The 22,583-nt window shown below is 38.1% G+C and overlaps 1 protein-coding gene across 6 annotated transcripts in view; it reads left to right on the plus strand.

The window, feature by feature from the left end:
- Positions 1-22,583, plus strand: part of GOLGA4 (golgin A4) — a 127,946-nt gene that overhangs the window by 83,963 nt on the left and 21,400 nt on the right. For 4 of the 6 annotated variants that reach the window (XM_077774002.1, XM_077773996.1, XM_077773997.1 and 1 more), the window contains 4 exons: positions 10,222-10,335; positions 13,068-13,088; positions 13,270-13,338; positions 15,613-15,688. In XM_077774002.1, coding sequence (XP_077630128.1) covers positions 10,222-10,335; positions 13,068-13,088; positions 13,270-13,338; positions 15,613-15,688 — 280 coding nt within the window. The remainder of the gene's footprint in view (positions 1-10,221; positions 10,336-13,067; positions 13,089-13,269; positions 13,339-15,612; positions 15,689-22,583) is intronic. The other 2 variants (XM_077773999.1, XM_077774001.1) reach the window with 2 other exon arrangements.

The following is a 22,583-nucleotide window of genomic DNA, read 5'->3' on the forward strand; positions in this document are numbered from 1 at the left end:
TTGGTCTGGTCTGTTGTGTTAATTTCACAACTGATCTCTTTGCTGCTGGTCTTTTTTCTAAGATCTATATCTCTTCCTGTCAGAGTTCTTTTCTATTTTGGAATGAGGATGTGATCATCCCACTTCTCCTCCAAAATACCTTCAATGGCTTCCCATTGTCCCAGTGATACCTCATCCAGTTCAGTCTGTGTTATAGAGGAGCTCAATGTTAGCAGTTCTTCACCATATTTTACTTTGGTGGTGCTTTTTCTGTGTGCCTAAAGAACACTTTCTCAAGCTTTGTGAATTAGTGCAGCTATTACCATCTCTCAAATTTTGGCTTTAAAAAATAAGCTTTAAATTTAACTTTTACTTAGAAAAAAATTTGAATCAATCTTTGCACACAGTTTAAAGATCAAAATAATATTAGAAAGTATAATTAGAAAATATAATGAAAGCCTATTCCTGTTCTCTGTTCTATATATAACTTGCCCCCCTCTCTCTCCACGGGTAACCATTCTTTTCTCTTTTTTTTAAAGTTTTTTTAAATTTAGTTTTGAGAGAGAAAGTGAATGATCAGAGGAGGGCCAGAGAGAGAGCATCCCAAGCAGGCTTTACACTAACAGTGCGGAGCCCAATGTGGGACTTGAACCCACGAACCATGAGATCATGACCTGAACTGAATATAAGAGTCAGATGCATAACCAACTGAGCCACCCAGAAGCCCCACCATTCTTTTCTTTTTTATAAATTTATTTAAGTAAACAAACCCAAACAAAAACAGTGCATCCATTTTTCCCACTCACCATCCCTGCCTCTGGAACCCACCGATCTGTTCTCTGTATCTGAGTTTGGTTTTGATATGCATTTTTCTGATGATTAATGATGGAGAGCATTTTTTCATGAGCCTGTTGGCCATCTGCATATCTTTGGGAAAAAAATGAGTCTTCTGCCCATTTTTTAATTGGAATGTTTTTCTTTTTGCTGTTGAGTTGTATGAATTCCTTATATATTTTGTATATTGGCCCCTTATCAGATATTAGCCCTTGTCAACCTATCAGATCAAATATTTCCTTTCATTTTTTAGGTTGCCTTTCCATTTTCTTGATGGCTCCCTTCTCTGTGCAGAAACTTTACAGTTCCATATAGTGCCACTGGTTTACTTTTGCGATTGTCATTTTGCTTTTGGTGTCGGGTTCAAAGATTATCACCAACACCTGTGTCACGGAGCTTACTGCCTACGTTTCTTCTGGGGGTTTTATGTTTTTAGGTCTTACGTTCACGTTTTTGATCTATTTTGAGTTAATCTTTTGTATAAGGTGGTAGTCCCGTTTCATTCTTCTGCATGTGGCTGTCCAGTTTTCCCAACACAATTTATTGAAGAGACTAGCCTTTCCCCTGTTGAATGTTCGTGGCTCCTTTGTTGTGAATTAGGTGACCATGTGCATAGGGTTATTCCTGGGCTCTACCCTCTTCCACTGATCTCTGTGTCCGTTTTTATGCCAATACTATACTGTCTTAATTACTGTAGCTTTACAGTATAGTTTGAAATTAGGGAGCATGATGCCACCTGCTTTGTTCTTTCTCACAATTGCTTTGGCTATTTGGGGTCTTTCATGGTTCCAGACACATTTTAGATTTATTTGTCCTAGTTCTGTGAAAAACGCCATTGGAATTTTAAAAGAGATCACCTTGAATTTATAGATTGCTTTGAGTAGTATGGACATTTAACAATATTAATTCTAACAATCCAGAGGCACAGAATATCTTTACATTTTTTAATGTATTTTTCAGTTTCTTTCATCGGTGTCTCATAGTTTTCAGGGCACAGGTCTTCCAGCTCCTTGGTTAAATTTATTCCTATAAATTTTATTGTTTTGATGCAATTGTGAATGGGATTGTTTTATTAATTTTCTTTCTGATAGTTTATTAGTGTATACAAATGCAACAGATTTCATGTAGTGATTTTGTATCCTACAGCTTAATTTGTTTATTGGTTCTAACAGGTATTTGCTGGGGTCTTTAGGATTTTCTGTATGTAATATGTAATCTGCAAATAGTAAACAGTTTTACTTCTTCCTTTCCTCCTTTCCAATTTGGATGCCTTTTATTCATTTTTCTTGCCTAATTTCTCTGGCTAGGACTTCCAATACTGTGTTGAATAAAAGTGGTGAGAGTGGGCATCCTTGTCTTGTTCCTGATCTGAGAGGAGAAGCTTATAGCCTTTCACCATGAAGCATGATGTTAGCTCTGGACTTGTCATATTTGGCCTTTGTTATGTTGAGACACATTCCCTCTCGACCCACTTTGTTGAGAGTTTTTATTATAAATGGATGTTGAATTTTGTCAAATGCTATTTTGTCATCTATTGAGATAATCATCTGATTTCTATCCTTCATATTGTTCTGTGTATCACACTGATTGATTTGCAGATGTTGAAGCATCCTTGCATCCCTGGAATAAATCCCACTTGATCATGGTATATGATCCTTTAAATGTATTGCTGAATTTGATTTGCTAATAATATGTTGTTGAGGACTTTTTCCATTTATGTTCATTAGTGTACTGGCCTGTAATTTTTGTGTATGTGTGTGGTGTCTTTGTCTGGTTTTGGTATCAGGGTAATGCTGGCCTATTAAAATGTGTTTGGAAAAGTTCTTTCTTCTGTTTTTTTTTTGGGGGGGGGAAGAATTTAAGAAATATTAGTATTAATTCTTCTTTGAATGTTCAGTACAATTCACCAGTGAAGCTGTCTGGTCCTGAACTTTTGCTTATAGGGAGGTTTTTGATGACTGATTCAATCTCATTACCAGTAATTGGTCTGTTCAGATTTTTCTACTTCATCATGATTTAGTGTTGGTAGGTTATATGTTTCTGGGAATTTATCCATTTCTGCTAGGTTGTCCAATTTGTTAACATGTAATTTTTCATTGTAGTGTCAATGATTCTTGTATTTCTATGATACCAGTTGTGACTTCTCTTTGATTTCTGATTGCATTTATTTGATTTCTCTTTCTTTCTCCCCCCCCCTCCCCCCGGAAGGTCTAGATAAAGTTTTGTCAATTTTGTGTATCATATTAGAGAAACCAGCTCTTAGTTTCATTGATCAATTTTGTATTTTGTTTTTAGTCTTTAGATCATTTATTTCTGCTCCAGTGTGTTCTTTCCTTTCTTCTGCTAACTTTCGGCTTCATTGATTGTAGTTCTTGAGGTTTGTGTAAAGTTAGGTTGTTTATTTGAGAATTTTCATGTTTCTTGAGGTGTAGGTATCTATCACAATGACTTCCCTCAGAACTGCTTTTGCTGCCATCCTATAAATTTAGTATGTTCTATTTCCATTTTTATTTGTCTCAAGATTTTTTTCTTTTGATTTCTACTTTGACCCATTGGTTATTTAGTAGCATGTTGTTAAATCTCCACAAATTTGTGAATTTTCCAGTTTTCTTTGTGTGTGCTTTAAAAATTTTTTTTTATTTGAGTACAGTTGACATACAATGTTACATTATTTTCAGGTGTACAACATAGTGATTCAACATCTCTATATGTTATGCTGCACTCACCATAAGTGTAACTACCATCTGTCAACATACAATGCTATTTCAGTATCACTGACTGTATTCCCTGGGCTATGCCTTCCAGTTTTCTTTGTGTAATTAATTTCTGGTTTAATATTGTTGTGGTTGGAAAAGATGGTTGATAGAGTTCATCCTCTAACTTTATTAAGACTTGCTCTGTGGCCTAACATATGATCTATCTTGGAAAATGTTTCATGTGCACTTGAGAAGAATGTATATTCTCTTGCTTTTGGAATGGATATTCTGTATATTTCTGTGAAGTTCATTTGGTCTAATATGTCACTTGAGGCCATTATTTCCTTATTGATTTCCTTTCCAGATGATCTATCCATTGATGTAAGTGGGGTTTATAGTTCCTCACTATTATTGTATTGCTGTTACTCCCTTGAGGTCTGTTAATATTTGCTTTATGTATTTAGGTGTGCATATGTTGGGTACATAAATATTTGTAAGTGTTTTGTCTTTTTTGTGGAGTTGACCCTTTCATCACTATGTAATAATCCTTCTTTGTCTCTGATTTGTCTTTGTTTTAAAGTCTTATTTTGTCTGATAGTCTACCCTGGCTTTTGGTTTTTGTTGTTTATGTTTGGATGGAATATCTTTTCTCATCCTTTTACTTTTGGTATGTGTGTGTGTCCTTACATCTAAAGTGAGTCTCTTGGGGTGCCTAGGCAGCTCAGTCAGTTAAGCATCCAACTAGATTTTGGCTTAGGTCATGATCTCATAGTTAGTGAGTTCAAGCCCCACATTGGGTTCTGCGTTGACAGTGCAGAGCCTGCTTGGGATTCATTGTCTCTCTCTCTCTCTCTCTCTCTCTCCCTTCCTCCCCCTCCTTACCCCCCCCACCTCACTTGCTTTCTATCTCTCTCTTTCAAAAATAAATAAACTCAAAGAAAAAAATAAAGTGAGGCTCTTGCAGGCAACATATAGATGGTTCTTGTTTTTAATGTATTCAGGCATTGTTAGTCTTCTGATTGGAAAATTTAGTCCATTTACATTTAAAGTAATTCTTGATAATTATATGCTTATTGCCATTTTGTTCATTGTTTTCTGGCTGTTTTTGTACTTACTTTCTGTTCCCTGCTGATTTTCCTGTTCTCTTTCTTTATAGTTTGATGGCTTTCTTTGGTGGTATGTTTATATTTATCTTTTGTATATTTACTATAGGTTTTGCTTCATGGTTACCATGAGGCTTACATAAAACCATTTATAACAGTGTTTTAAATTCATAATGTAAGCTTGATCCTATTGTAAAGCTCAACATTATAATCACTCCCTGACATTTTTGTTTTTGATGTTACATTCTACATCTTTTTTTTAATGTTTATTTTTGAGAGAGAGAGCACAAATAGGGGAGTGGGAGAGAGAGAGAGAGAGAAGATCTGAAGCAGACTCTGCACTGACAGCAGCAAGCCCAGTGTGGGACTTAAACTCACATGTCATCATGACCTGAGCTGAAGTCAGGTGCTGAACCAACTGAGCCATCCCGGCACCCCTCATTCTATGTCTTTTTATCTTGTGTATCTCTTTATTCATTATTATAACCATAATAATTTATACTGTTGTCTTTTAACCTCAAACTAGCTTTATAAGTGATTATACAGTAGATGAACCAGCCACCTCTCTGAGTCTTGAAGGATTAGCCTTATGTAGGAGATGAATCTTATTATTCAACTCTGCCTGAGTTTTTGATTGTGTCTTAATCCTTTGTGCTGGTCTGAGCAGCCTATTATATTTTTTAATAGTTCCCAATAGTTGAGGAAGTACTAAAACCTGTCAGTATTTCAAAAGGGAGGATCTCAGCACCTGGATTCATGCTGACTGGAAGCCCAACCCTCAGGCATCAGGTTTTAAAAGTATGTAAACCGGGGCGCCTGAGTGGCTCAGTCGGTTAAGCATCCGACTTTGGCCCAGGTTATGATCTCACAGTTCATGGGTTCAAGCTCCACATCGGGCTCACTGCTGATAGCTTAAAGCCTGGAACCTTCTTCAAATTCTGTGTCTTTCTCTCTCTCTGCCCCTCTCCTGCTCATACTCTGTTTCTCAAAAATAAATAAACGTTAATTTAAAAATTTTTTTAAAATTAAATAAAGTAAAAGTATACAAACATATACAGTCCTCTGGGACAGTAAGCAAGTGTAAGCCCTGCTGGTCACCAGAGGTAGGCAATCTGGAGGTGTATCCTGGGCGGCAGTCCCAAAAATCAGGGTTCCGAATGAGTGTATAAGCCCTTTTCTGGGTGATACTAGCAAGCTAGAGCAAGGCAGAGGGAAGGGGAGCACCGTGATGATACCCACAGCCTGTGTTCCTTGAGAGCAGCTCCACACAGGCCACCAGATGTGAGCCAGACCTGAAGTCTCCACCTCAGGCCAGAGCTCCAGGACCAGCAAAGAGGCATCCCTCACAGTAAGATTTCAGGGTGTACTTTAGTCCACTGTCTGTGCAGTGCCTTTGGGCTGGTAGTCTGCCAAGAACCATCTCTCCAATTGCCATAGTCCCCTGGGATCCACAAATGCAAGCTGTCCCGGCCACCAGGGCCTGGTGGTCAAGGGGTGTCCCTTGGGCAGTAGTGGCAAAAACCAAGCCACCAGACATGTCTCCTCTAGGAGACAGGTTTTCTGGAGTGTGGCGGAGAGTGAGCTCAAAGATGGCTCAAGGAAAAGATTACATTCTGCCCTTACATGCTTGTTTAAGCAGAAGACTTCTCCTTAGGCCACAGTCATGATGATGAGCCAGTAGTCCTCCTTCACAGAAACTCTGAACTCCTGGGTCTGTTGCCTCTTGCTGTGCCCTTCGGGTGGTAGCTACTTAAGAACTTTTTCCTGTACATTTCTGAAGGATCTGTGACCAATGTCCAGAACCAGGAAATGTAGCAGTGCTCTGTGGCAGCAGCTGTAAAAATTGGGACACCAGATGAGGATCCTTTCTGGGTGACACTGACTATTACAGTCCCCTGAGACTAGGTACACGAGCTCCCCTGACCTCAAGAGCAGTGTGGTCAGGTGTCCCCTAGCTTGGCAGGTGCAAAAAATCCAGGCACCAGATGCGTGTAAAAGCTCCCTTCTGGGAGAGACTGGTGCTCTGGAACATGTCAAAGGGAGCATGCAAAAACAGCACCTGCCAGTCCGTGTCCCCAGACAGTGTTCTAGCAGGCACCTAGATGTGTGTGTTAAATTAGATGTCTGCCCTTCAGGCAGATGCTTTAATGTAAGCAAGTGAGTCTCCTTCACTATAAGTCTGGATGCAGTTGTCTGCCTATGAGCTGGGCCCTGGGATGGGTATGAGTCCAGGTACCTTGGTGAGTCCTTTAAGAGTGGTTCCTCAGATCACTGCAGTTTTGTGGGGCTTGGGATGTGAGCCCTCTTGGTTTTCAAAGTTAGATGTATTGGGGGATTGTCTCTCAAGTGTATGTCTAAAAGTTGGGATACCAGTGGATTTCAAACCCCTCCGTCGTCAGGGAGAGTCGGGCTTTGAGTTTCTTCCCAGCTGCGGGTTGCAACACCAGCAATGGGACTTGAGCGAGGTTGCATCTCAGCCCCTTCTATCCACCGCAGTGCGGTTTTCTCCCCACCTGCCTGATGTGGGGTCGTCACTCAGCCAGGCTTTTGTTTTTTGTTTTTCTAAGAGGAAATGGTTTCATGTGTAGCTGTAGACTCAGTGCAGCTGTGGGAAGAGGTGAGTTCAGGATCTTCCCATGTCACCATCTTGAACCAGAAATCAATGATTAGTTTCTTTCATAATGTTCTGGTGTTTTCTTTTTTTAAATATTTTTTATTTATTTCTAGGAGAGAGAGAGAGAGAGAGAGACAGCGTGAGCAGGGGAGGGTCAGAGAGAGAGGGAGTCACAGACTGAAACAGGCTCCAGGCTCTGAGCTGGCAGTCAGCACAGAGCCCGACGCGGGGCTCGAACCCACGAACCGTGAGATCATGACCTAAGCGAAAGTCGGACGCTTAACCGACTAAGCCACCCAGGCGCCCCCCGGTGTTTTCTTATGTAAACAGAAACAAAAATGAAATGTGTTCTTATTTTTTCCCTTTTCTACCCAAAAGTTTGCTTTTTGAAAAAAAAATTTTTTTTTTTTTTTGCATCATACCGTTTTCCCTTACAGTTGTTTTTGAACTCCTTAAATAGAATTAATTGCATCTGTGTTCTTTTGGTACTCATCTGTATTCATTACTTCACTTAAAACATGTAACTTTTGTCGTACATACATATGTGTGTAGGAAAATATTAATGTATCTGTCCTTTCTCCTAGATTATAAGCATTTGGCGGGGAGGGTTTTGTTATTCATTTCTAGTCTGGAGGACCTAGCCCATATTTGGCACATATCAGATACTTGGTGAATTTGAAAGAGGAGACGTGTGGTACGGCAGGCAAGAATCCGTTTGGGAAGAGGGAGTGATGACATCTCAAAGGAAGAATTGAGTACTCACATAAGTGAGCTTCAGTCATAGCCCAGTCCCAACTCCAAGCAGTCCCACTGGGAGGAAATAGCTTGGCTGCATGAGACAAAACTGGTTTCCTTTTGACATGGACTATGTTTTAGTGATTTGATTTTGGCATAATAACTAATCTTTCAAACATAATTTCCACGATATGCAATAATGGTCCATTTAATGAGTTTTTTTGTTTTTACTTTGAAATAAACAGTACTTTTGGGGGTTTTTTTGTTTTTTGTTGTTGTTTTTTTGTTTTGTTTTGTTTTGTTTTTTTTGCCTTCTCCAAGAGACTAGAAAGCTTTTATAAAGGAATTTACAAAATTGTTTCTTAAGGTAGAAATAATACAAATGGGATTCTTTTCCTAATTCTTAGAGGGCTTGCTGTAGATTGATGTCCCACAGCTGTCAAAGGAAATGTTAGACATAGCTAATTGTCATATTAAAATCTGGGCCCAACTGAATAAGTAGCTCAAGAGGTGATCCTTTCAAAGGTGCCTAAACACATTGACGTAGATGTCCACACTGGATATGCCATGGTAGAATTAAAACGGTAAACCAAGACCGTGGGCAATAACATTGACAAGAGTGTGCAGTTGCTGGTGTTTTAGGGGTGGAGCCCAGGTTCAGATGAGCCTCAGTGGGGAGATGTCTAAGGGGGCTGGTTACTAGCTAGCTCTGCTTATGTTTCTTGGAGGGGTTCATCCTTTTTCATGACAAGTGGCATTTAAAAGTAAATTTTCCAAGTGTCCCCATGGTTCATTGCCTTCTTTTGTTCCAGGAGGTCTATTTCTTTTTGTTTGTTTTTGAGGATGATGATCCTGTCAAGTCAGCATCTGTTAAGTCAGACCCATTTGTTGCTGCTTTTCCTGTTTAGTTTCTTACTTAGGAAACACTTATCCTGTCCTCATTACTCAAATCTGATCAATATTCCAATTCCAAGTGTTCTTTTGGCACAAAGATTATTGCAAGGTTTATAAGAGCAAGAAGAGGTCTGGACTGCTCTGTACAATAAGTCAGGCAGTTATCAAGACAAATGAAGAAATGGAGAATGGACAGTTGCCTTTACGAGGCAATCAAAACAGAAGAGAGAATGATTTGAATACCAAATTTTCTAGGTAGGATTTTTGGACCAATAGGTCACATATACTTTTTGGTCTTTATCTGGTTTTTTGTTTTGTTTTGTTTTGGGGTTTTTGTTTTGTTTTGTTTTGTTTTGTTTTGAAAGTTCAGGGCAATGGAGACATTGCATGGTTACTAATATGTTGGACAATAGCTAATTTTTTTAAATAGACTTTAGTTGAACATTTTAGCCCAAAGAACCACTGGTGTTATTTGGAGGCACATGTATAGATGTGCAGGTATACTGAACCAGGACAAAGAATCATTTCTTCATTTTCACAGCTTATCCAAAGGGCTGGGGAAAACCTTCACAACTTCTTGTGATCAGTACCTTACTAGCTGGTTGAGCAGTGCTGTACCTAAAACTATCTACTAGTTTGTAATTCTTTTAAGTTTATTTATTTGAGAGAGAGAGAGAGCAAAGTGTAGGAAGGGCAGAGAGGAGAGACAGAATCTGAAGCAGGCTCCACACCATCATAAGTACGTATGTTTGTTTGTTTGTTTGTTTGAGAGAGAGAAAGGGAGAGAGCATGAGCAGGGGAGGGGCAGGGCAGAGAGAGAAAGAATCCCAAGCAGGCTCCACACTGTCAGTGCAGAGCCCAGCTCATGGCTTGAACTCACAAACCATGAGATCATGACCTGAGCCAAGATCAAGAGTTGGATGCTTAACCAACTGCGCCACTGAGGCACCCATCTACTAGTTTATGTTAACGGCTATTTTCTGGAAATCAAATCCTAATATGGAAGAGTGCAGAGTCCTAACACACAGGCTGTGTCCAAGTTCCGTCACCACACAGGCAAACACCTGCTAGTTGTTCAAGCCTAAGAACCCTAGCTTAAGGGGAAAGAAACTGTTCAATGGGCTTTATGGGTGGGGACAGAGAGGGAACAGTGATATTGTAGGAGTAGCGAGCTTGGTGTTTAAAGTGGGACATGAAAGATGTTTAGAGCACAGTCATGAGTGATTATAGAAGCAGTGGTTTGTGCCTCCAAAAATGTTCAGGTATATGTTTCTCCTTCAGAGGTGGTTTTCCATATACTGCATTGCCTCTCTACAATGTGGTTTTTTTGATATGTTCATTAACACTATTTTTTTTTATGCTAAAGGCTCGTGAAGAGGAAATGACTGCTAAAGTAATGGACCTCCAGACTCAACTCGAGGAGCTACAGACTAAATACCAGCAAAGGCTGCATCAGGACGAGAATCCTAGCAATGATAAAGTAAGAGGAACTGCACTTTGCTGCTGTTTCTTAAAAACACTGTCATTTCTGTTGTTTGACTTGCCTGTTAACATGCATAACCTACCTCATTTCATCCTACCCAAAACCTTTCAGAAGAGATTTTTGCCTCTGTTTTATAGGCAGTGAAACTGAAATTCACAGAAGGTTAAAATAAAGTGTCTAAGCTCACATGGTAAATGTTGTGTTGGGAATTTAAACCCCATCTGCCAGACTTCAGAGCCTAGACATTTCTTTTTTGTTTTAATGTTTGTTTATTTATTTAGAGAAAGTGTGTATATGCACAGAGTGGGAGGGGGCAGAGAGAGGCAGAGAGAGAATCCCAGATAGGCTCCACACTGACACAGGGCTCGATCTTCTGAACTGTGAGATCCTGACCTGAGCCAAAATAAAGAGTCAGATGCTCAACCGACTGAGCCACCCCAACGCCCTGAGCCTGGACATTTCCATTATGCCAATGCTTCTTAGTCTTTTCCTAAGAAAGAATACAGAGGATGGTGAACCTCATAGCCCAGGGCCATAAGCAAAAAGTGTCCATAGAAAATATGATAATTAAAAAAATTTTTTAAATGTGTTTATTATTGAGAGAGAGTTAGAGAGAGAGACAGACAGAGCATGAGCAGGGGAGGGTCAGAGGGAGACGGAGACACAGAATCTGAAGCAGGCTCCAGGCTCTGAGCTGTCAGCAGAGTCTGACACGGGGCTCGAACTCACAAGCTTGAGATCATGTCCTAAGCCAAAATTGCACGTTCAACCAACTGAGTCATTCAGGCACACTGAAAATATGATAATTTTAAATATTTATATTTTGTGCTAAATATTCATGTAGATTTTATATTCTCTATAATATACCCTTATTTATAGTCACATAAAATATTTCTGGTTATATATCAGTAAGAAGAACAATTTCTATTTTTCTCCTTGGTTAATGGACTAGATGCAAATGTAATGGGATTATTTTGGAAAATGGGACTGAATTCAAAGACATCTGGCAATACATATCCAGGCATTTTTATAATTCCAGTCATATAATTGGTGCTGTGAAAGATAGGCCATGTTTGCCATGTGGCTGCCTTTCCCACTCTGCACCCCAGCAAATGCACACTGATAGGGCCTGTGGCCCCCAGTTAGAGAAGCCGGGCAGGGTACTGTCCTGCTTCCTAAAGTGCCCTCCCTCACCTGATACGGTCTTTTCACAACATTGTTGTCAGGGCCTTGGGAAGGTAAGTGGACTTCATCATTGAGAGTTACAGAGAATGTCAGTTACCAGAGAGCAATTTTCTAGACAACAAATTCCATGCATCACTTTTACAAGGTGGAGAGAAGCAGCCTTTATAAGGTGCTCTGCTGTGCTGCGCTACTTGGTACCTGTATCTTAGCTTTTAGCACCCAGCAAGCTTCATGGACTATTTCTCTATTTCTTTAATAGTTACAAGTTAGTTTTCCTGTTTCTGGTTTTTGCCATCTGGTCATGATTTGAATATATCAGGTGCTATTAAGCATTAATTCCTATGTGACGAGTACATGTACTTCACTACATGTTCTTTTCCTTAGTATCAGAGTAAATGTTGTTGCATATGGTGTTATTTTGGCCTGTGTCAGGATGCCATCCAGTATTGAAACATAAAATTAATTAATATTCAGAAGGCCTTCTGAGCCCTTTACCTTGCATCAAAAGAAAGGAGAGAAAACTTGGAATGCTTGGGTGGCTCAGCTGGTTAAGCATCTGACTTTGGCCCAGGTCGTGATCTCGCGGTTTGTGACTTCTAGTCCTGCATCGGGCGCTGTGCTGTCAGTGCAGAGCCACTTTAGCTCTCTGTCTCTCTCTCTCCGCCCCTCCCCTGCTCTCTCTCTGAAAACTAAATAAACATTAAAAAAAAAAACTTTAATTATTATTTCTACTCAAAAAAGTGTTTTCTGTTTTATTCTTCGTGAAATTTTTTCCTTTTCTTTCTTGAGCATCTTTTTTTTTTTTTTTAATGTTTTATTTTATTTCCAGGAGAGAGAGCGAGACAGCATGAGCAGGGGATGGTCAGAGAGAGAGGGAGTCACAGACCGAAACAGGCTCCAGGCTCTGAGCTGGCAGTCAGCACAGAGCCTGACGCGGGGCTCGAACCCACGAACCGCGAGATCATGACCTAAGCGAAAGTCGGATGCTTAACCGACTAAGCCACCCAGGCCTCCCTCTTGAGCATCTTTGATGCTTCTGGGATACAGTGAATTATGTATCAGTGTTGAGTTCGATGAAAAATAATTTGTGATTATAGCTTAGAGTGGATTCCCAGAAACAGTCCTTTAGAAGTTTCCCTAAGGGGCTGATATGCTTTAAATAGATGTTAATATGTTTAATTTTTTTAATTATAGAAATAATAAATGAATATATTCTTGTTATAAAAGAGTCAGATAATACATAAGTACATAGAATAAACCCTCTCTGGTGGCCACCTCTCCTTGCCAAGTAGTAATCATTGTTAGGAGTTTGGTGAGTGACTTTGCATTTACCTATGTTGTATATATTTACACTATAATAGTTTGTATAACCAAATAGACCAGGTTAAAAGCAAATATTTAAAGGAGCCTCATCTCAAATCTTATCACTTTCTTAAGACTCTAACACTAAGTTTTTATTTTCTTGTTATTTCATATTATTCTATTTTATTGTTCCCTACAGATTTTAGTGTAGTATGCACTCATATTTTCTTTTCCATTTTCAGGTAACAATTATGGAGTTACAGGTAAGACAGGTTCTTCATTGAATTTGACTAAAGGAAGTATATTTTCAGGAGTATTTTGTGTTTTAAGTTAAAACATAAAGGTATCTGTTTTAACAAGGAAAATTTTACAAAGCAATTATAGTAGTACGTTCAGGCAGTGATGAAATTCTTTTGTGCTTCAGATCTGACTTTGTTCTTTCAGACACAACTAGCACAGAAGACTACACTAATCAGTGATTCAAAGTTGAAAGAGCAAGAGTTCAGAGAACAGGTACAGGTTTAATTGGTGCCTTTTATTTTGAACTGAATGCCTTAATTTATGTTAGTCTGTACTTGGATCTCATTAAGCTAATTTTTAAAAAAGAGCTGATATAATACTTATTTAATAGTTGGCTTTGCAATTTTATCTTGTACAGAAAATTTTATTTCCAAATCTGAAGGTGCTAGAGGATATCTCTTAAATTTGTGATTGATCACATATATTTAAACAAGAACATTTGCATCTTATTCTTTCTAGTGCTAAACATCTTGGATAAGAATTTTTGTTTAATTTGTAATAATTTAAGTTTAAAAAAAGGAATTTTCTGAGGCACCTGGGTGGCTCACTCAGTTAAACATCCGACTTTGGCTCAGGTCATAATCTTGCAGTCTGTGAGCTCAGGCCCTGCATCTGGCTCTGTGCTGATGGCTCAAAGTCTGGAGCCTGCTTTGGATTCTGTGTGTCCCTCTCTCTCTGCCCCTCCCACACTCACATTCTGTCTCTCTCTTTCTCTCTGTCTCAAAAATAAACAGACATTAAAGAAAAGTTTAAAAAAGGAACATTCTTGCTTTTATCAGAGAGAAAATACATTGACATCAATTTTTACTACTTTTTCCTAGTGGTTAAATTGGCTTAAGTTAGTAAGTTTTGTCCATATCTTGTCCAATGATTAGATTCAGAAAGAGTTATATATATATGCCTAGAAGGATGCGCAGTATGAAAATAACAGCGTACGTGTATGTGTGGTGCATCATCATCTTCAGCAGTCTTTATTTCCAAACTCCAGAGAGAGAATGACCCAAGTCAGCAGGCTGTTTGAAGGCTACATCTCCGGGGATTTTCCAGTTTTCTTAAAAAGTCATACATACAGAAATTTTGGTAATTGTTGAAACTAGGTGATGGATGGGTATATGGGCATACTCTGTGGTTGAGTATGATACAAAATTTTCACAATATTAAAAAAAAATTTATAGATGCTAAATGCCAATGCTACTTTATTTTTTCCTACTTCCCAGTGGCTTATCTTTTCTGGTCTATTCTCAAGGTTACTGCTTTAAAATTCCCCTCTTTTAGCATCCTCAAATCTTCTAACTATGCTAGTATGGCAGCTTTTGTATTAGTTATTTCTTTGGTGGCAGAATACACGTAAAGTAACATTGACCATTATAACTAGTTTAAAGTACACAGTTCACTGACATTTAGTTCATTCACGGTGTTGTGACACCATCACCATATCTAGTTCCAGAATACTTCATCACCCCATCAGGAACCCTCATACTCATTAAGCAGTCACTCCTTGTTACCTCTTGGCAACTGCTGATCTACTCCTGGGTCTGTGGATTTGCCTGTTACGAGTATCTTACATAAATATAATAATATAAAACCTAAGCCTTTCTTATCTGGCTTCTTTTACTTAGCATGATGTTTTTAAGATTCATCATTGTGGCATGTATCAGTACCTTATGCCTTTTTATGACTGAATACTATTTCATTATATGCATGCACCATACTTTGTGTATCTTTTTATCAGTTGATGAGCTTTGGGGTGTTTCTACCTTTTGGCTATTATAAGTACTGCTCTCAGGAACATTATGTACAAGTTTTGGTTTAAGTTCCTATTTACAGTTCTTTGGGGTATATACACCCGGGAGTGGAATTGCTAGATCATATGGTAATTATATGTTTTGCTTTTTGTTGAACCACCAAACTATTTTACATGGTGGCACCAAAGTTAAAAGGACTCCAATTGTTTCACATCCTCACCAATAATATTTTTGAATATAGCAATGGTAGTTGGCATGAAGTGGTTTCTCATTATGATTTCAAATTGCATTTTCCTAATGACTAATGATGTTGAACATCTTATTACCTGCTTGTTGGCCATTTGTATGTCTTATTTGGAGCAATGTCTATTCAAGTCCTTTGCTCATTTTTTAGTTGGGGTATTTGGTTTCTTGTTCAGTTGTAGTCTTTATTCTGGATACGATTTCCTTATCAGGTATGTGATTTGCAAGTATTTTCTCCATTTGTGGGTTCTCTTTTGACTTTCTTGATAATGTCCTTTGAGGCACAAAAGTTTTACTTTTGATAAAGATCATTTTATGTATTTTCTCTTTTGTATTTGTGCTTTTGGTGTCATATCTAAGAAACCGTTTGTATTAATTGTATTTGTGCCTCTATTCTATCTTAACTATTAAAGAATCTAGTGCCTACAGCAGACCTTTTTTTTTACATATGGTTTCCGTATGAATCTTATGATACAATTTGGGTATTTGTTACTTTTAGATTCACAATCTAGAAGACCGTTTGAAGAAATATGAAAAGAATGTATATGCAACAACTGTGGGTACACCCTGCAAAGGTATGAATGTCTGTCATGTTATCCATGCCTGTCTCTTATTGCTGATGAAGGGATGATTTTTATTTTTGTCTTTGCTCATCTGTTCTTCACCATGAATATATTTTACTTTTGTAATTCACCAGTAACAGCTAGTTTTAGGGAAAGCATGCTAGTAATCTAAAACATAAATAATGCGTATTTGTTGTTAAAAAAAAAAATCAAACTGTGCTATAATGTAGAAGTGGAACTGCAGGTTCCCACTTTATTCTACACCATCCAGGTGGAACCGACAAGTAGCAGTTTATGTGTATTTTTCCAGACTCTTCTGTATGTATGTAGACATTTATGTAGTCTGCTGCATGTGCTCATATTGATACAGTTATATCCTTTAGATGCTTCTGTTTTTCACTATTACAATAATGCTGTAATTACTAATTTTAAGCCCAAATTTAGGGAGAAAATAATTTTATAAAAATTCTTATGTTCAAGGTAGGAAAGGATGATTTGGAAATATTCTCTTGATTGAAATAATACACAGTACTTACAGAGGATTTTAGAAATGAACTTGAGTGCTTGCATAGTTACATACAACTATGTAAACTCATGATCATGAGGTAATCGTGATCTTTGAATAATCTCCTTATAATTTTCCATTCTCAGTTTTACACCTCACTTCATTAAGAATGGTTTTCAGGGGTGCCTGAAAAGTCCATTAAGCATCTGACTTCGGCTCAGGTCATGATCTCACAGTTTGTGGGTTTGAGCCCCACGTCGGGTTCTGGGCTGACAGCTCAGAGCCTGGAGCCTGTTTTCAGAATCTGTGTCTCCCTCTCTCTCTGACTGTCCCCTGCTCGTGCTCACTCTCTCTCTCTTTCTTTCTTTCTCTCTCTCTCTCTCTCTCAGAAATAAATAAAAAACATTAAAAATTTTTTTTTAAAAGAATTGTTTTATTATGGTTGATGGGGGTAGGGGAGAGGGGAAAATGGGAGATGGGCATGGAGGAGGGCACTTGTTGGAATGAGCACTGGGTGTTATATGGAAACCAACTTGACAATAAACTATAAAATTTTTTTTTAAAAAAAGAATAGTTTTATTTTGCTAAATGTTTTGGAAAGCTTTCTGCTTCTTCAGGGAAGCACTAGGGCATAAATCTAAACCTTTCTTTTGTGTTTTTGAAAGCTTACTTATTGCAATGAAATAACACACAATATTATACAGTTTTTATTTAAATTAAAAAAGGAGTTGTTCTGGATTCTTTCCAAAATGCTCTTCCCAAACAAGAGAAAACCACCTTGGAAGTGCCTCACAGCTCACTGCAGAGAAGACTCCTGCTACAAGGGTCCTTTGCCCTGTCTGAGTCCGCAGATGCCATTGGCAGCCTGCTGACTCAGTGCTCAGCAGCGCAGAGAGAATATGGATTCTTTTGGTTAGTTTCAACTCAAGATTTTTATCATTTTCTTTGTTTCTCAGTTTTAAATTGTAAAATGAACACACACGTACAGTTTATTTAATAACTAACACCTACACGGGTCTCCTCCATCACCCAAAAGCAGAACATTCCTCGTTCTTAGGACACCTTTCATGAGCTGAAATGGTGTAGACAGAGAGGCAAATATCATTAATTGATATGGAAAAATGTTTAGTATTCCCAGACCCAGAAGATATCGTCTCTTAGGTTTTTCTGATACCTTAAACAAGTGTTGCTAACAGATGCACAAAATACATTGAGATGAAGCACAGGTGCTCACAGATGCAGTTCAGAGCGACGGCGGCTCGACACAGAGTGCGGTCCCTGGGGGAGGAGCATGACGGGCCGCTCTTGGTGCTGGGGTCCTGCAGCTCCTGGGAGGGCGGTGTTCACTTCCGCTTCTTTTGTAAAAGCACAAATCCTCTTTAAATGTCTTTCAGTTAGCAAAGACGGGGGCTAATGTAGGTCCTGTGTAAAACCGAAGTGGCATAAGATGAATTTTCGAAAGGCAGGGGACACCTGAGTGACTGAGTGCCTGGCACTGCTTTGTATATCAGCTCACTTAATTCTCTCCCCAACCCAGTCAGTCTGGTTGAATATGCACATTCATCTCTTCACCATGCTGCCTCTTCCTTTTTTTAAAAAAATTATTTTAAAAACATTTTTAATGTTTATTTTTGAGAGAGAGAGACACACACAGAGAACATGAGCAGGGGAGGGGGAGAGAAAGGGACACACAGAATCGGAAGCAGGCTCCAGGAGCGGGGCCCCAACCCAGGAGCCGAGAGATCATGCGCTGAGCCAAGTCAGTCACTCAAACGACTAAGCCACCCAGGCGCCCCATGCCGCCTCTTTCTAAAGCATAACAACACAGTGAGCACCCACCATGCAGGAAGAAACAAGATTACCGGCTCTTCAAAACCCTCTGTGGACCCTCTGCAATAAAATCGTCGTTCCTGCCCTCATACTGACTTCTTCCTGACTTGATATTAACTGCTGTTCTTTACTGCGTACCACCTACGTCTATATTTGTAAACAATATTTTGTTTAGATTTTCCTTGTTTTGAAACTTTATGCAATAGAATCATACTATAAGCTTGTATTGTTTCTTTCGCTTGATGTAAGTTTTGATATGCATCTGTCATGTGTGGCTACGGTGTTACTTGCTTCAGTTTATGAATCTTGTACTTTCTTGTACATGTCTTCCTAGTACTCATGTGAAAAGTTTTCTCTGTACACCTAAGACTGGGCTCGTTGAGTCCTAGGATGTGAACACTTCCATGCACATCTTGCCCTAGGAGGGCAAACTAGATACAGTTTGAAGATAATATTGGAAATTGTTTTCTCTGGTTTTTGTACTAATTTTCATCCCCACCAGCAGTGTATGTGAGCTCTCGTCACTCTAGCTCCTCAGCGGTGCTGGATTTATGAAGGCCCTTTAATGCTTTGCTGGTTACATTCTGTGCTGTGACTTGTATTTTAATTACCTCTCTCTTATTAGTAATCATGTTGAACATCTTACATGATTGTTCATTTTTTATTCATTCATTTTAGCTGTGTGTATTTCTTCTTTTGTGAAGTTCCATCCATTTCTTTTTTGTTTTCTGAGATTAGATTATCTATCCTTTTCTTTTGATTTGTAGTTTTATAACAATTCTGAATATTAATCCTTGTTTTATATACTGTATATACATGTATACATATATGTATGTGCATATATACGTATATATACAGTAAAGATACTGTATATCTTTATATTGTATATACAATATTGTATATTGTATAGTTGGTGTCTTCTTCATTGTCTTTTAATTTTTTTATTTTTTAGACATAGAAAAGTAATGAGTGTAGTATATAATGAACACACACATGTACACACCACCCTCTACAGTTATCTAATCTTGGTTCATCTGTACCCCAACCTTTCCTAACCTTGCTCTACTGGATTATTTTAAAGTAAGTCCAGATATCATATCTTATTCCATATATAAATAATTTCAGCATACACCTAGTCAAAGGATTCCTTAACAATAACCATAGTACTAGGGGTACCTGGGTGGCTCAGTAAGTTAAGTGCCCAACTTTGGCTCAGATCATGATCTCACAGTTCGTGAGTTCGAGCCCCACTTTGGGCTCTGTGCTGACAGCTGAGAGCCTGGAGCTGCTTCAGATTCTGTGTCTCCCTCCCTCTCTGCCCCTGCTCTGCTTGCCCTCTCTGTCTGTCTGTCTCTCTCTTGAAAATAAATAAACATTTAAAAAAATTGTTTAAACAATAACCATAGTACTAATATCACAGCAAAAAATTTCACAATTCCTTAGTGTGTTTAGATAACTAGTCACAGTCAAACTCATCTGTAGTTTCACAAATGTTTTCTTGTGGTGATGGTGGTCAGCAGTTGATTTATTTGAATCAGTAGCCAACTAGTACCCATACCTTGCATTTAATTGAGAAATCACTTAAGTCTCTTTTAAAATTCTAGACAGATTCCTTGTCTCTCTCTCCCTCTCTCTCCCTTTCTCTACTCTCTCTCCCTCTCTCTTTCTCCCTCTCTCTTTCTCTCTTCTTTTCCTGTTTATTTGTTGAAGAGACCAAGTTACTTGCGCTTAAGTTTCACACATTCTGAACTCTGGGTATTCCACTCCCAAGTAGTTAGAATCAGGGGCTTTGTCAGATGTAGATTGTGTTACTGGCAGTGGTGCCTCCTCAGAGGGGCTGGCTGTGCTGTATGTTGCCTCCCATCGAAAGACACACGTTATCTTTACAACTTCCGCACAGTTCCAGGTGCCGTCAGTCTGATTCCTCACCTTTCACCTCAGAGTTCAGCACCCAATGGTGACTGTTTGCAAAGATTTGTGGTTTCCCCAGTCACTGTGTTATGGTGATAGTTCAGATTCTACCATTTCTTGTACAGATAATAACTGGAATTCTTCTGTAAATGGAAATGTGCCCCCGTTATCTATATGGTTACCTTAAAGTATAGCTCCTACACGCAAAGCAGGGTAAACTCTGTTTACCAGATTTAGTTATTTCCATAACTTTAAGGGTCTATTTTTGGCACCTGTAGTCTGTTCCATTGATGAATTTGTCTTTGCCTGCTCTAACACCTCACTCGATTAATTATGATGATTTTATAACGTATCTTGCTGTTTAGTTGGGGAAGCCCTCCTACTTTCTGTTTTTCAAGAATGTCTTAGCTATTTTTAACTCTTTGTCTATTTAAGTTTTAGTATCAGATTGTAAAGTCATATTCATAACCTACACCCAAACCTAGGAAGAATTTGATTAGGATTGCATAGGATTTACAGAAAAATTGGGAGAATTGGCACCTATATGGGACTGAGTGTTCAACCCATAGTCATCATCTTTCCACATGTACTTAGGTCTTCTGTAATTCCAGTCTATGTTTGCTGTTCTGAGGAGTGCTCTAGTACCTCTTCTTACGTTTATTCTTAGGTGTGATTGTAAAGGTAAAATTTGTTTCTCGTTTTTATTTTTCAGTTAAATAAATGCATTTTCAGAAGGCATTCTTCTGCATTTTTGAAGGATATCTGAGCATGTCTGCTTTTAACTAAAATTATCTGTAATATGCTTAGTTGATTAAGGTTGTGTTACATGTAGTTAAATGGATTTTCTGGTTGTACATTTTGGAATTGGGCCCAGGTAAAGGATTGTGTTACAAAAGCTGAGTAGTACTCCGATGAAGTCACTTGGAGAGAGTCACGAGGAGCAATGGGTAGATGATTTGGCAATCATCTTTATTTGAATGATAACTGATTTCCACTCTCATTGCATAAAACCCAATGTAAAAATTATAAAAAGAGGTCGAAGTTTCTTTTACATGCCACTGTTAGAAGACAGACAAAGGTACATGCATTGGAAAACAGTATTAATTACTTGTCCAGTAAAATAGGTATGTATAAGTGATCTACATGTTTATAATAATAACATCAATTATTTTCTGAAAAGTGTACAACATTGTAAACTCTTACATTGTATGTCAGTCTAGAGGAATGAAACACTTAAGTATGATGTATAGATAAATGATTTTTGAAGAGGAAATAGTGCATTATCATTATTTAGTTTTAGACACTCTTTTATGCTAAGTGTGGTTTGAGTGAATTGGGTCTTTAAGAGTGTACACTTTTTAAAAGTGAAATATTCCAAACATACAAATACACGAAGTATAAATATCAAGTATGAAGACAGTTAACACCTGTGAATTCACCATCTAGAACACTGCCCATGCTCCTCGTACTGCTCTTTAATCTCCTCTCTATTCTCTCCTGAGGGTAACCACTGTTAACACATATACGTACTGCTCCCTAAAACAGTGTTTTAATTTAATGTTTAGGCTGTATAGAAATGATATCGTATTGTATGTATTCTGCATATTCTTGCCTTNTACCACCTACGTCTATATTTGTAAACAATATTTTGTTTAGATTTTCCTTGTTTTGAAACTTTATGCAATAGAATCATACTATAAGCTTGTATTTGTTTCTTTCGCTTGATGTAAGTTTTGATATGCATCTGTCATGTGTGGCTACGGTGTTACTTGCTTCAGTTTATGAATCTTGTACTTTCTTGTACATGTCTTCCTAGTACTCATGTGAAAAGTTTTCTCTGTACACCTAAGACTGGGCTCGTTGAGTCCTAGGATGTGAACACTTCCATGCACATCTTGCCCTAGGAGGGCAAACTAGATACAGTTTGAAGATAATATTGGAAATTGTTTTCTCTGGTTTTTGTACTAATTTTCATCCCCACCAGCAGTGTATGTGAGCTCTCGTCACTCTAGCTCCTCAGCGGTGCTGGATTTATGAAGGCCCTTTAATGCTTTGCTGGTTACATTCTGTGCTGTGACTTGTATTTTAATTACCTCTCTCTTATTAGTAATCATGTTGAACATCTTACATGATTGTTCATTTTTTATTCATTCATTTTAGCTGTGTGTATTTCTTCTTTTGTGAAGTTCCATCCATTTCTTTTTTGTTTTCTGAGATTAGATTATCTATCCTTTTCTTTTGATTTGTAGTTTTATAACAATTCTGAATATTAATCCTTGTTTTATATACTGTATATACATGTATACATATATGTATGTGCATATATACGTATATATACAGTAAAGATACTGTATATCTTTATATTGTATATACAATATTGTATATTGTATAGTTGGTGTCTTCTTCATTGTCTTTTAATTTTTTTATTTTTTAGACATAGAAAAGTAATGAGTGTAGTATATAATGAACACACACATGTACACACCACCCTCTACAGTTATCTAATCTTGGTTCATCTGTACCCCAACCTTTCCTAACCTTGCTCTACTGGATTATTTTAAAGTAAGTCCAGATATCATATCTTATTCCATATATAAATAATTTCAGCATACACCTAGTCAAAGGATTCCTTAACAATAACCATAGTACTAGGGGTACCTG

Source organism: Crocuta crocuta, unplaced genomic scaffold, assembly GCF_008692635.1.
Source record: "Crocuta crocuta isolate KB4526 unplaced genomic scaffold, BGI_CrCroc_1.0 scaffold541, whole genome shotgun sequence".
In the NCBI taxonomy this organism is placed as follows: Eukaryota; Metazoa; Chordata; class Mammalia; order Carnivora; family Hyaenidae; genus Crocuta; species Crocuta crocuta.